Source organism: Papaver somniferum, chromosome 5, assembly GCF_003573695.1.
Source record: "Papaver somniferum cultivar HN1 chromosome 5, ASM357369v1, whole genome shotgun sequence".
In the NCBI taxonomy this organism is placed as follows: domain Eukaryota; kingdom Viridiplantae; phylum Streptophyta; class Magnoliopsida; order Ranunculales; family Papaveraceae; genus Papaver; species Papaver somniferum.
Window position 1 is genome coordinate 24,901,028 of NC_039362.1, and position 11,704 is coordinate 24,912,731.

An 11,704-nucleotide genomic window follows, 5' to 3' on the forward strand; every position below is an offset into this window, starting at 1 on the left:
AGAAGGGGGACATGTGGGATAATCTTTGGATTCTTATGGAGGGTTGTCCCTCTTTGACCCAGTAACTGTAGTAGCAAGGATGATGAAAATGATGATGGTTCAATGTTTCTGATTTTAACACCCCAACCAATACACTGAATCTTGACGATATGGCAGCCATGGTAAAACCTAGTTACCCTACTTTTTCTTTTTATTCACATTTTAATTTCCTTTTTCAAGTGGGCGATTCTAGAACACTCCTCCATCAAATTATATTAGTAACCAATTTGAAAGTCCGATCATGGGAACTAAACCAATTCCTACATGAGGCTAGTAATGTTGCAGATCTGCGTGCTAAAGAAGCTTATTCCTCGACTTCTAATGGATTTGTGTTTGATCATTTCTCTAATAGTGCGTTTAGATGTGCAGCCAAAAATAATTTTTAGACTTCTAAATGTCAAAAAAAAAGCAAAAAAATCGGTTTGAATAGAAAATTTCAAAATGAATTTTGGAAGTCGAAAAGTGAAAGTTTTATAGTGCAAAACAGTTTTATTTATGACTTCTGCTTTTGATATCCAAAGTCAACGCACGCTTTAGATTGTGTAATTTTGGTCTAAGTTCTTCTCAAATGTATGTATCCAATTTGGCCTGGTACACCGTAAATGGAACTAGACTTAAAAACCAAAACATTGATTAGGAAATAAACCGTTAAACTAAAATGAGAAGCCGTTATTTTCTCCAGTCTGTCTGTCTGTCTGCATTCCTTTGTTGGTCAAAATTCTTGGGATGCTGGTCTGCTTAACCACAAGAGATGTCGCTTTTGTCTTAACGCGGCAAATTTGGTTGAGATGAGATGAGAGATATTTCTTTGTTTACTCTTCTCTCTCTCTCCTCTTCACCTTTAAACCCACGCACTCACTCTCTTTCACTCTCTCTCCTCAGTTTATCTGTCTGTCTCTCTGCAACTTGATGGGGAATTGTTTCTCTGACGGTGGTGCTAAATCAGCTGCTGCTGGTGGCGCTGGTGCCACTTCAGCTTCTCCAAATAATCTTCACCACCACCAATCTGGTGCTGGTGGCGCCGCTTCTAATGACGCCGTCGATTTATATCTTAACTCACACGGTTATCGAGGTCTTTTCTCCCAGATCGAGGTATTTACTTCTTCTTCTTCTTCTTCCTCGGATGATTTCAGATTCTCTGTACTCATATTGTTTTTGGTAATGGTTTCTGGTTGTTTACTCTTAGTTGACTTGAAACAATCTGGAACAAGGACAGCCTGGTCATTCTTTATGTTGAGCTGTATTTGAATTTGGATCCATTATCATCAAGTATGAGTTCACGAATTTACTTCTTAGGCAGAAGATTTAGTTCAGATTTATGCCTTCTTTTTGTTTTGAACAAGGAATTTGAAAATGGAATCTATGTCATCAATCATCATTTTAGTGAGACTGACCTACTTGGAGTGGGCAAAATATAAAGTTTGAGTGACTTGATGGAAATGGAATGTTGATGTGAAATTTATGGATTGGTTTTATTATGCAATGAATAGAATGAAAGTAATTATTTGTTGGCGCAGTTTAAAATGAGTTATGACAGCCTTATCTAACTGGAGTTCTTATGCTAAGTTGTGAGTAAGTAATGTCATTATTCGTTTCTGATTGACTGAGTTGGCTTTTCCTCATTGGCTCAGTTGTCACTTTCGGCTTCAAACTTACGAGACAGGGATACATTATCCAAGGTGTGTATAGTGTCTTACTTGGTCTCTTGGCAATTTTCTTTTCGCCTTTTCGGCATCATACTAAATGTTTGACATTGGTATGGTGTGAGAATTTAGTTCAAAGTAGAATGTGAAATATCCTTTAAATATTGAAGTTGTTACACATGATAGACAAAAATGCGACCATCTAAACGATACTTAAGTTAACTAGTGTTAGACTGGATTCATTAGGCAACATCGTTTGACATTGTTAATCTCACCCCAGTAGGTTGCAGAAATCATTTACTCATTGTTATGTTGAGAAACTCTGCTTCAGTGTATTCATGTAGAAACTGTTTAGATAAACTGTTGGCGCAGTGTATTCTGCAATATTTGATTTCCTAGTCTCAGCTTTTATTGTCTTTGCACGTTTTATAAGAACTTCCATTTGCTCTGTAGAGTGATCCAATGGCAGTTATTTATACCAAAGGAAGAGATGGGAAACTTGAAGAAGTTGGTCGAACTGAAGTGATATTAAACTCACTAGATCCTGTGTGGATCGCAAAACATACTGTTAAGTACCATTTTGAGATCCTGCAGACTTATGTGTGAGTAATGGTTGAATTAGTTTGATTATTTCGTATTCCCTGTCCAATCTCTTCCTCCTACTTTCAAGTAATCATTAATACACTGTTGTTTCACAGATTTCGGGTTTATGATGTAGATTCACAGTTTCACAGTGTACCAGTAAAGGTGTTTATCTATTTTGTTATTGTTCATCTCTAAAGTTGTATATGAAGATCCTTGATGCTTTTGATTCTATGAAAGAAAGCTTTGTCTATGAATGTTTGTTGACGGTTATATACTTCTCAAAATTCTCAGATGCTTAAGCTGGATGAACAACAGTTTCTTGGGGAGGTCACTTGTGCCTTATCTGAGGTTTGTCCTTCTCAATCCCAATCGTCAGCTTCACCTAACCTGTTTGGAAGTGTTCTATCGCATTATATGTTCTTAAAGTTTGATGAACTTTGATGCTCGAAAATGGTAGTTTGGATTACAAATGTTATGCTCTCTAACAAAGTTTCTTTACCGTAAATTGGTCATCATTTTGCCGTGGTAAAGTTGGCTAACTACTGACTAATAATTTTTACAATTAGTATATAGTAACTTATATGATCTAAAATGATGGCCTTATCTGTTGCATACTTGCATATGGTCACAAAGACTGCAGATTTTATTATATCACATTGGAAACTAGGAACCCTGATAATTATGTTCTTGTACAGCATGCAATATGAAGCTCCAGATCCAAATTCTTGTCTTTCATTTTTTTCAACAATGGTCCATCAAACGTGATTCTCCTGGATGTCTCTTTGCAGATAGTATCTAAACCAACCCGGTCATTGACACTAAATCTTGTAAATGGAGAAGAACATGCTAAGGATAACCATTTTCAGAAATTAGGGGTGCTCAATATTCGTGCAGAAGAGTGTACTAGCTCAAAGACAACAGCGGAGATTATCTTCCGGTGTTCAGATCTTGAATACAAAGATCTCTTTTCTAAAAGTGTATGGACTCCCATCTAATTCTCATAATTTTTTTTATGCTAAACTGTGCAAAAATATTGGGCGATTATTGATAGAAGGATATGGTTTTACTTTACCCAGGATCCTTTCCTGGTCATTTCAAAAGCTGTTGAGAGTGGATCACTGATTCCTGTTTGCAAGACAGAAGTGAAAAAGAATGATCACAACCCGACATGGAAGCCAGTCTTCTTAAATCTTCAGCAAATTGGAAGCAAGGCATATGCAAACCTCCATGACTATCTAGGAATTTCTCGTGGTGTCTTTTAAGTGAGGACCCAGTCCTTTCTGTCTTCAAGGGCATGAGTTGTGCACTTGGCACACTTGATCTGTGTTTTGGGTACTCCTTGGATGGATAATATCTCAAATTGCACATCTTGGAACATCTTAACATCTCCTACTATGGGCTTGATGGTGTGGATGAATGTTCATTGCTGCAATTTGAAGGCTCCTATCTAGGGAGTAGATACACATTTGATGATTCACATATTGATGATTCAGATATGGATGTGGGGTCTTGCTCAAACGACACTGCGTATTATTTCGTATTGTATAGCATTCTCACATGTTAACTGTTTTGGTAAATGCAGGATACACCTTTAACTATTGAATGCTTCAACTTTAATAGCAATGGAAGACATGATTTGCTTGGGTAAGCCGACATCTTGGTTTCTCTCATTTATTAGCGTCATAGCCACTAGAAGTTTGACTCTAGCAAATTTCTGGTTCATGAATCAGCAAAACTGAGAAATCGCTAGCCGACTTGGAAAATCTACTCAATGAAGAGGGAGAAAGTTTGTTCGTGCCAGACGTAGTTGGACAAAGTGTACAAAACAAGGTTATGGCTGTTTGATTCAGGTTATTACACCAATCTAATTAATTAAAGATAATTCTTATTAAGCATATGTTGCTTCTCTGGTACAGGTATTAAAGAGTCGACTTTTTGTGGAGAAGTATTCTGAGAGCACACAACACAGTTTCCTGGATTACATCGCAGGTGGATGCGAAATGAATTTCATGGTGGCTGTTGATTATACAGGTGCTCCAACCTCACTTTTTGTCATTTAGTCAATGAAGTGTTGTACTTGAATCATGTTACTTTGGTGTCTGTATACTTGAACACTCTCATTAAAATAGTATCATGTGAGATCATCTCTTCCGATCATCTCTTGTGCACAAGTTTAGAAGCTGACCAGAAGTCCACCCTTATATAATACTCATTCTATGACTAATCTAAATTATGATTTCTCTGGTTTTCAGCTTCAAATGGAAATCCACGCCTCGCAGATTCCTTGCATTACATAGACCCCTCGGGCAGGCCAAATGCATACCAGAAAGTGAGAAATTAGTCTTTGATGTTTAGTTTCATTTTGGTTTCCCACTTTTCCAAGTTGATTACAGAAAAGTGTATGATTTGCAGGCAATTAAAGATGTTGGAGATGTCTTACAATGCTATGATTCAGACAAGCGTTACCCTTGTTGGGGTTTTGGAGCACGACCAATTGATGGTCCGGTCTCTCATTGCTTTAACTTGAGTGGAAGTAGTATTCACTCTGAGGTATGAGCAAAATATATAACTGTTGTTGAACTTCGATGGACACACATTAGGGGTAGCCTTGAAAGTATTCCCATCCTTCGTTTTCGCGTTCTAAGAAGGGAACCTTCTTTCTTCTCAGGTTGATGGAATTCAAGGTATTTTGACAGCATACAATGGTGCCCTACATAATGTTCAATTTGCAGGACCCACTCTTTTCGGCCCAATAATTCACGCTGCATCAGAGATTGCCAGCCAGTCTCTTGCCAACAATGAACACAAGTATTTTGTGATGTTAATAATCACGGTATGTGTAGCAATTGGCGAACCCCTTCTGTTATATAAGACGACAATGCTGGCCATATAAAAACCTATCTGTTCAACCATTTACAGGACGGAGTAATAACTGATCTGCAAGAAACTATAGATTCTCTAGTAAAGGCATCTGACTTGCCATTATCTGTTCTCATTGTTGGAGTCGGCGGGGCTGACTTCAAAGAAATGGAGGTAAATTTCTGCACGGCTCGCCAACCGAAAAACTTGTTGTTTTCTTCAATAATTTGTCGTGAACTCGTGGTTTATAGCTTGCTTCCCTGCTTAGACTTTTTGGCAGGTATTGGATGCTGATAAAGGAGGGAGACTAGAAAGCTCAAGCGGAAAAATTGCATCGCGTGACATTGTACAGTTTATTCCTCTTCAACGATTACAGGGTGAGCTCAATTCTCTCGGTTGGAACTTCTGCTTGTCAGAAACAGTGTTGCTCCGAAGTACTTCGTGCTGACTCATTTATCAATTGTTGCAGGTGGAGAGATTTCAGTTGTTCATTCACTTCTAGCAGAATTACCCTTGCAGTTCTTAACATACATGCGATCAAGGGATATTCAACCACAACAACCAAGAAACAGTCAGAAGTGTACATAACATTTTTTTTTCATTTTTTTTTCCAGTTATTTGTATTCTTTATGGTATGGCAAGGTTTTCAGTGTTTCCATATCTACACATGTTGTAACAATTTTTTTGTCCACATTTTTTCAATGTATTATTGTTTCTGTACGCTAGAAAGAAAAAGCACACGTAAATAAACAAAAATGTCCACTCATTTGTCAAGTTTTTATCACATTTTCTCAATGTATTATTGTTTCTGGACATAGAGAAAGAAAAACAAGTAGACATAAATAAACAAAAATTTCCATTGTTCTGTCAAGTTTTACCATTTTGTTCTCACTTTCACTAGACAGTAGGTTACCATTATAAGTTTTCCCCATTTGCAATCGAATGATATTCACGAGCTAAGATTCTTAGACAGGAATTATACATACAATAAATCATGCAGCATGATCAAAGCACTGCAAAAACAAGGCTGTAACAGCGCATCCAATCATCAAGCCCTAGAACAAGAGAAAAGGAGCTCAAATGTGCCAACAACCATCATCAAATTTGCAAATGCAATAAATATGGACTTTCTTCCCATACTTCATTGTTCGCCTTCTTTACGTCATTAGTCTGTTTCCGGTACCTCTTAACATTGCTTCAACCTAGTCCCTTTTGGCACCATATCAATTCACTCGTACTTGTAGCTCAGCAAAGTCCGAGTCTCTCTAACAGTTCCCTAAGAGTAAGGATATTCAAGTAAAATTAAGCCAAAGCCATCACAAGAAGTGGCTTATCACACCTTGAAATGAAACAAAAACATCGACTAGTCTAAATCAAATACTTATAGAGGATTTATCACAATGACATAAACACTGCACCATGATTGAAAAATGTGGAAATACATTCAGCAAAATGATGTTTACACTTCATGTTTGCTTAATTCTCAGTTTAATTATTCTAGTGACACAACAAAAATGATCACGGGTCATTCTGATACCTGCAAAAACTTGGACCAGATGCCGTCTTAGTTGACTTGAGAACTTCCTTCCTCAAATTGCTGATTGTTATGATAATAACCATCTTCGTTATTTGCCATCCTAAGCAGGGAGCTTATCTCTGGCCGAGGAAACAATAACTTAAGCCGGAAAGCATCAACTCCATTCAAGTAATACCGGAAGAGCCTTTTTGCCCTGATAAACCCAAGACGACCATACAACGCAAGTGCTCCCTTGTTTGACACTTCTGCTTCTAGTGTTACCTGCACATATAAATTGCATAATCAGAGTCAACAATTGGCATTCTCTTCACCAATATTGGACTAGTAACCACAAAACACCAGTAACCAGGAATATATAATGCATTAATGATGTGATTCAAATATCCGGTAAGCAGCAGTATAGAGGATTTTAACCACGATATATGGAATGGGAAATTATCTCGAGTGTTAACTGGAAGAACTTTCAAGTGCTCGTTTAGTATATAACCTAAGTAAGATAACCAACATAGTAGCTGTAAAATACATATCAGTATTGTGACCGAATGATCTCATCAAGAAAGCATTGCACACAGATAAACTTAAAGCACAAACAAGTATTGGTGGACAGACTATTAACAATCCGATAATACAAGTTGCCAATGTCTTACCTCTTCACATCCTGATTCCATCATCACTTGTATCGATCGGGTAACAAGCTCTGTAGCTGCATTCGACCCGAAAAAAAAAACTCCTCAAACTTATAATAAATAAAAGGTATACCATAAGAAGATCAAATCATCAAATTGAGCTGAAAACAGCTCATTACCAATGCCTTTTCCTCTATAAGATTTGATAACAACAAGCATAGCAATATATCCTCTGAAAGTATTCCTATGTTCACCCATCTTGCAAACAACTGTTCCAATACAATTTCCTTTATGAAACGCCTACAAAAACAAACAAAACCCAAATTAAAAAAAGATTCAGATTTTATAATCTAATCGAAATAGAGATCAAATAATTTATGAAAAATTTCAATAAAGAAACAGATGGGTTTCAAAATTGATTACCAGGAAAGAAAGTTGAGGCCATAGATAGACAAAGTATCTGTAAGTGAAGATAGAATAGGGTTCACTAAGTTCTTTGTCAACCAATCGCATGATGAGAGGCAAGTGATGTTCGCCACCATAACTAACATAATCTATTTCTGATGGATCAACTTCTTCCATCACCGCTTCTCCCTCTTCTTCCTTCTTCGTCTCCTCCATTCTTTCTCTCTGGTTTCTTCTCTTCAGGAGAATTCTCCACCGCGTACGGCGTATCTAAGCTGCTTGACAACTCTGGATCCACTTCTTATGTCTAAGGGTGTGTTTGGTTTTGTGGTATATCGGAGGCCCGAGTCAAATGTTTCCGCTGGGAAGCACTGGCACGGGCACGAACATGTTAGTAATTACCTGAAAATTCAGGAAACCAGGCTTATATGACCTAGCTTAATTGGGGGTCATAACTTCTAATTGGGGGCCATGGAATTTTGTTTGCCCCCAAAATTTTCAGGGGTGTAAATATCGTAATATGAATATATTATTTTACCCTTGATTAATATTTTTTTTTCAAGTAACGACCCTTCACCGACATTAACGACAGTTTAGGGTCGTCATATACATCATGATCAAAACAATAACGACTCTCAACTGTCATACACTAACGACTCTTTTTAGAGATTAACGACAATCTATAACGACATTTCTAAAACATTAACGATTGTTTAAGTCGTCAAGTGCGTAACCAAAACAGTAACGACCCTTCCAAAGGATCGTCTGGGAATTGATCATTTTTATGACGACCCAAAACTGTCGTACATTTCCGCCATTAATGAATCTTGTACAGTTTAGAGTCGTCACTTAAAAAGTCTAAACATTAACGACTGTTGAGGGTCGTCAATGAAATTTTTTAATACCTTGACGATTTTTCATACTATCTGGGAAAAAAAAAAGTTAGATTAAAAATTGCAGACAAAAAATCTGGAAAAAAAAATTAAACTCTAATTAAATAAGATTATCACTAATTAAGTAAGATTATCAGTAATTAATTAAATTTTAACACTAATCATTTAGGGGCATTTTAGCCATTTAAAAAATATTTTTATAAGGGGGACCCAAATTAGGTTCTGGTGACCTTTTTTGTCCTCTAGTGCATGGCCCCCAATTAAGCTAGGTTATATAATTGTTGTTTTTAATTTTCATATCAAAATTTTTCATCAATTTCCATGGAAACAACATTTACATTTAAGGCTGTTTCATAAATTTATTGAATCTTCAAGTTGCGATTTAACATACGATTTGAGTCACGATGCGATTTATAGTTTCAATAATTCCAATACATTGGACTTAACAGTCCCATTGCAACAAAGAATCAGCCTACGACGTTTCGCTTTTTCCCTTGTATGTAGTACGGGGAAAAGTTGTGACGTATTGCAGAACCATTTAGAGCTTCTCATGATAATAATTTTTCCTCTTTTAAGATTTTCCTAAAACTGAAATTGCTTTGTGACGACCTTAACGGAATAGGAAAGTCAACGATTCTTAAATTGATCTCAGTGGCTAAGCTAAGGTATACCTCTATTAGATCACATATGTGGTAATTATTTCATATTTGGTACATTCCGGTGAAAAAGGAAGAGAAGAACAGAAATTTTGGGGTTTGTTTCTGCTTTTATAAAACCTTTAGGCTTTAGGGTTAGTGAAACAATTTGAGTTTGTGTTTTCATGTTCTTAAAGTTAAAATGAGTTGGCTCAGAGTTCACTGTATGGGGTAGTAAATAATGTTTTTGTTGTGGTACATGTTTCCTTTACTTATTTAATACATTACATTCGGAAAGTGACAAAAATAACGACTATTTTCTCTCTCTCGCTCTTATTCTGCAAATTTATTTTTTTCTCAACGTTCACAAATGATCAAAATCGAGTAATCTCCACTCACCTGTTTTGATCCTTAACCTAGATGGGGATGCAATGAGAATATGAACGAAGATTCAGATGACCGTTTTTTCAAGGATTCATAAATGATGTTTCAATTCATTTACATGGAGAAAATTTTCTAACTTTTTTTAAAACTTAAAATTTTCTTTTAAAAAATTTCAATTGTCACATTCTAAATTAGATTTTCTGTTTTGATTCCTTGGATTAAAGATCGTTCTCATCAAAATTATTTCCCATTAGAGCTTTTTTCAGTATCAATTTTCTTAGAACAAGCACCTTCCTACTTTCCTATTTCTTTCCATTCACCTTCATTCACGAAATCTGTCATCGTAATTTCTGCACAATCTCATCCTTTTCTCTGATCTGGTATCCTATGAAACCAGAACCCTTGTTTTCTGCTTTTGGAATCAGAAGATTCCAAAAGGTTGCTCTTTCTATATATTTCAGTTTTAAGAACTTCGACAAATCACTAGGGTGGGCTCTCCATAATTTATAAACCATTGAACTAAGAGAATTTAACACATGAATAGTAATTTGAACCTTAAACATGAATTATGTCCCCTAAATTCCGCAATGCGATTTACTCAAATGTCACCTCTTACTCTTAATTTCTAGTAAGTATAGGTAAATGGTTTCACAGAAAATAAATTTAAAACTAGCAATCCTGAACTAAGCAATCAATATTCACTGTTGGATGAAAGCTTTGAATCTTATTACATATACAAGATATACACTATGGTTAGGTAAACCGTAACCGAACCGTGTATAAAGACTATGTTCAACATGGTTAGCCAAAACTAGCTTGTTTGAACTTAAAAGCTTAACACTCATTTTCATGTTCACAAGAAATTAATATTGAGTTAGAATTATGTGATCAAATGAGTTTACTGTTAACTAGACAATTGATCAAATGCAAATTACTTCATAGAAATAATTTAATCACAATTGAATCACAATCGACATAGTTTGTAAACGCGCAAAGTACAAGTACTTGAACTGTTCATGAATCGGCTGAGTCAGAGTACGTGGACCAGTTTGCAAACTTACATGCAATGACCGAGTCCCAGAGTCAACATAACTACTCGGTTCATAAACCGGTTTGCACAATTATGCAATTACCGAGTTCCAGACTCTTACATAACTTTTCAGTTCACGTACCGGTTTGCAAACTTTGAACTAATTCAAAGTTCCAGAGTCTACAGAACTATTTATTTCACGTACCGGTTTGCAAACTTTGGACCTTTGCCGGTTCCGGAGTTCACAGAATGTTAAGTTTACGGTTTGGGTGCTAAACTGGTTATAGAACATAGAACTGTTTTGGCTCGCATACCGGTTTGATTTTTTTATCTGGTTTCCTTACCACAATTCCACAATGGTTTGTATACGAATATACATACCTATCCGGATCACGAAACAAACATATTTTTTCATGATGTACATACTAGTATGCATATCACACAAATCTAAAAGTCGATATATAGCTACTCTGCTACATGTACGAATACATGTAATACGGCTTCAGACAAATTCCTAATATAGTAATTCTATATTTCTCTAAGTCGATTTGAAACATTCCTGAATAACATCAATGACACATATCACAGTTCCAGGTTATTTTCGAACGATAAACTTGAATCAGATTTGGTTCCGAACAATAAATTGTTCTCTACCGAATTTGATCATGTACGAACAAATGTTCATTAAGCTTAATCATTATATTTCGAGAGATCCATAAACTAATAAGTAGTTTTAGACTCGAAATTCTTGTCTATGCAAGCTAGTCTAATTAGTTATGCGACAATCGTCTCAAGATAGAAAAGTGTATATAACTTGAGAAATACGTGGTTCAGTCTTCACTTACCTTTTCTTGATGAAGTTCTCTAAAATCTTCGGTTGATCTTCGCCTTCAAACGGTAGAACGCAAACGATGATTGGTTCGTTTCTCAACGCCACTATCCTAGACCGATACTTAACTCATTGTAGACTAGAAATCAATATATAGTTTTGGAAAATAAATTTACAACAAGCTTGAGATATCAACACTTGTGAGTTCGACCGAGCAATGCTCTAACAGGTATAATACT

At 36.1% G+C, this 11,704-nt stretch overlaps 2 protein-coding genes across 3 annotated transcripts; one reads left to right on the top strand and one right to left on the bottom strand.

The window, feature by feature from the left end:
• Positions 1–851: 851 nt before the first annotated feature.
• On the top strand, positions 852–5,912 carry LOC113281193 (protein BONZAI 1-like). The gene is made up of 16 exons (XM_026529862.1): positions 852–1,131; positions 1,671–1,718; positions 2,136–2,284; positions 2,381–2,429; positions 2,559–2,615; positions 3,056–3,244; positions 3,344–3,478; positions 3,850–3,911; positions 3,998–4,097; positions 4,184–4,298; positions 4,520–4,596; positions 4,680–4,817; positions 4,936–5,100; positions 5,187–5,300; positions 5,395–5,503; positions 5,596–5,912. The coding sequence occupies exons 1-16, from the start codon at positions 949–951 to the stop codon at positions 5,712–5,714; spliced, it is 1,809 nt and encodes a 602-aa protein (XP_026385647.1). The 5' UTR covers positions 852–948; the 3' UTR covers positions 5,715–5,912.
• Positions 5,913–5,965: 53 nt separating this feature from the next.
• Positions 5,966–7,981, bottom strand: LOC113281194 (N-alpha-acetyltransferase MAK3-like). Of its 2 annotated transcripts, XM_026529863.1 has the most exons (5): positions 7,713–7,977; positions 7,469–7,589; positions 7,311–7,366; positions 6,664–6,924; positions 5,966–6,402 (listed from the first exon to the last, which is right to left on the bottom strand). In XM_026529863.1, the coding sequence occupies exons 1-4, from the start codon at positions 7,908–7,910 to the stop codon at positions 6,691–6,693; spliced, it is 609 nt and encodes a 202-aa protein (XP_026385648.1). In that variant the 5' UTR covers positions 7,911–7,977; the 3' UTR covers positions 5,966–6,402; positions 6,664–6,690. The 2 variants fall into 2 exon arrangements, with proteins under 2 accessions (XP_026385648.1, XP_026385649.1); XM_026529864.1 differs by lacking the exon at positions 5,966–6,402 and having other exon boundaries at positions 6,473–6,924; positions 7,713–7,981.
• Between the last annotated feature and the right edge of the window lie 3,723 nt (positions 7,982–11,704).

Excerpts from the sequence above, each read along its gene's own strand:
- LOC113281193 (XM_026529862.1), top strand. The coding sequence starts at position 949 with ATGGGGAATTGTTTCTCTGACGGTGGTGCTAAATCAGCTGCTGCTGGT. Across the intron at positions 1,132-1,670 it reads GTCTTTTCTCCCAGATCGAG|TTGTCACTTTCGGCTTCAAA; the intron begins GTATTTACTTCT and ends TCATTGGCTCAG. Across the intron at positions 2,616-3,055 it reads TCACTTGTGCCTTATCTGAG|ATAGTATCTAAACCAACCCG; the intron begins GTTTGTCCTTCT and ends GTCTCTTTGCAG.
- LOC113281194 (XM_026529863.1), bottom strand. The coding sequence starts at position 7,910 with ATGGAGGAGACGAAGAAGGAAGAAGAGGGAGAAGCGGTGATGGAAGAA. Across the intron at positions 7,367-7,468 it reads TTATAGAGGAAAAGGCATTG|CTACAGAGCTTGTTACCCGA; the intron begins GTAATGAGCTGT and ends GGTCGAATGCAG. Across the intron at positions 6,925-7,310 it reads TGGAATCAGGATGTGAAGAG|GTAACACTAGAAGCAGAAGT; the intron begins GTAAGACATTGG and ends TTATATGTGCAG.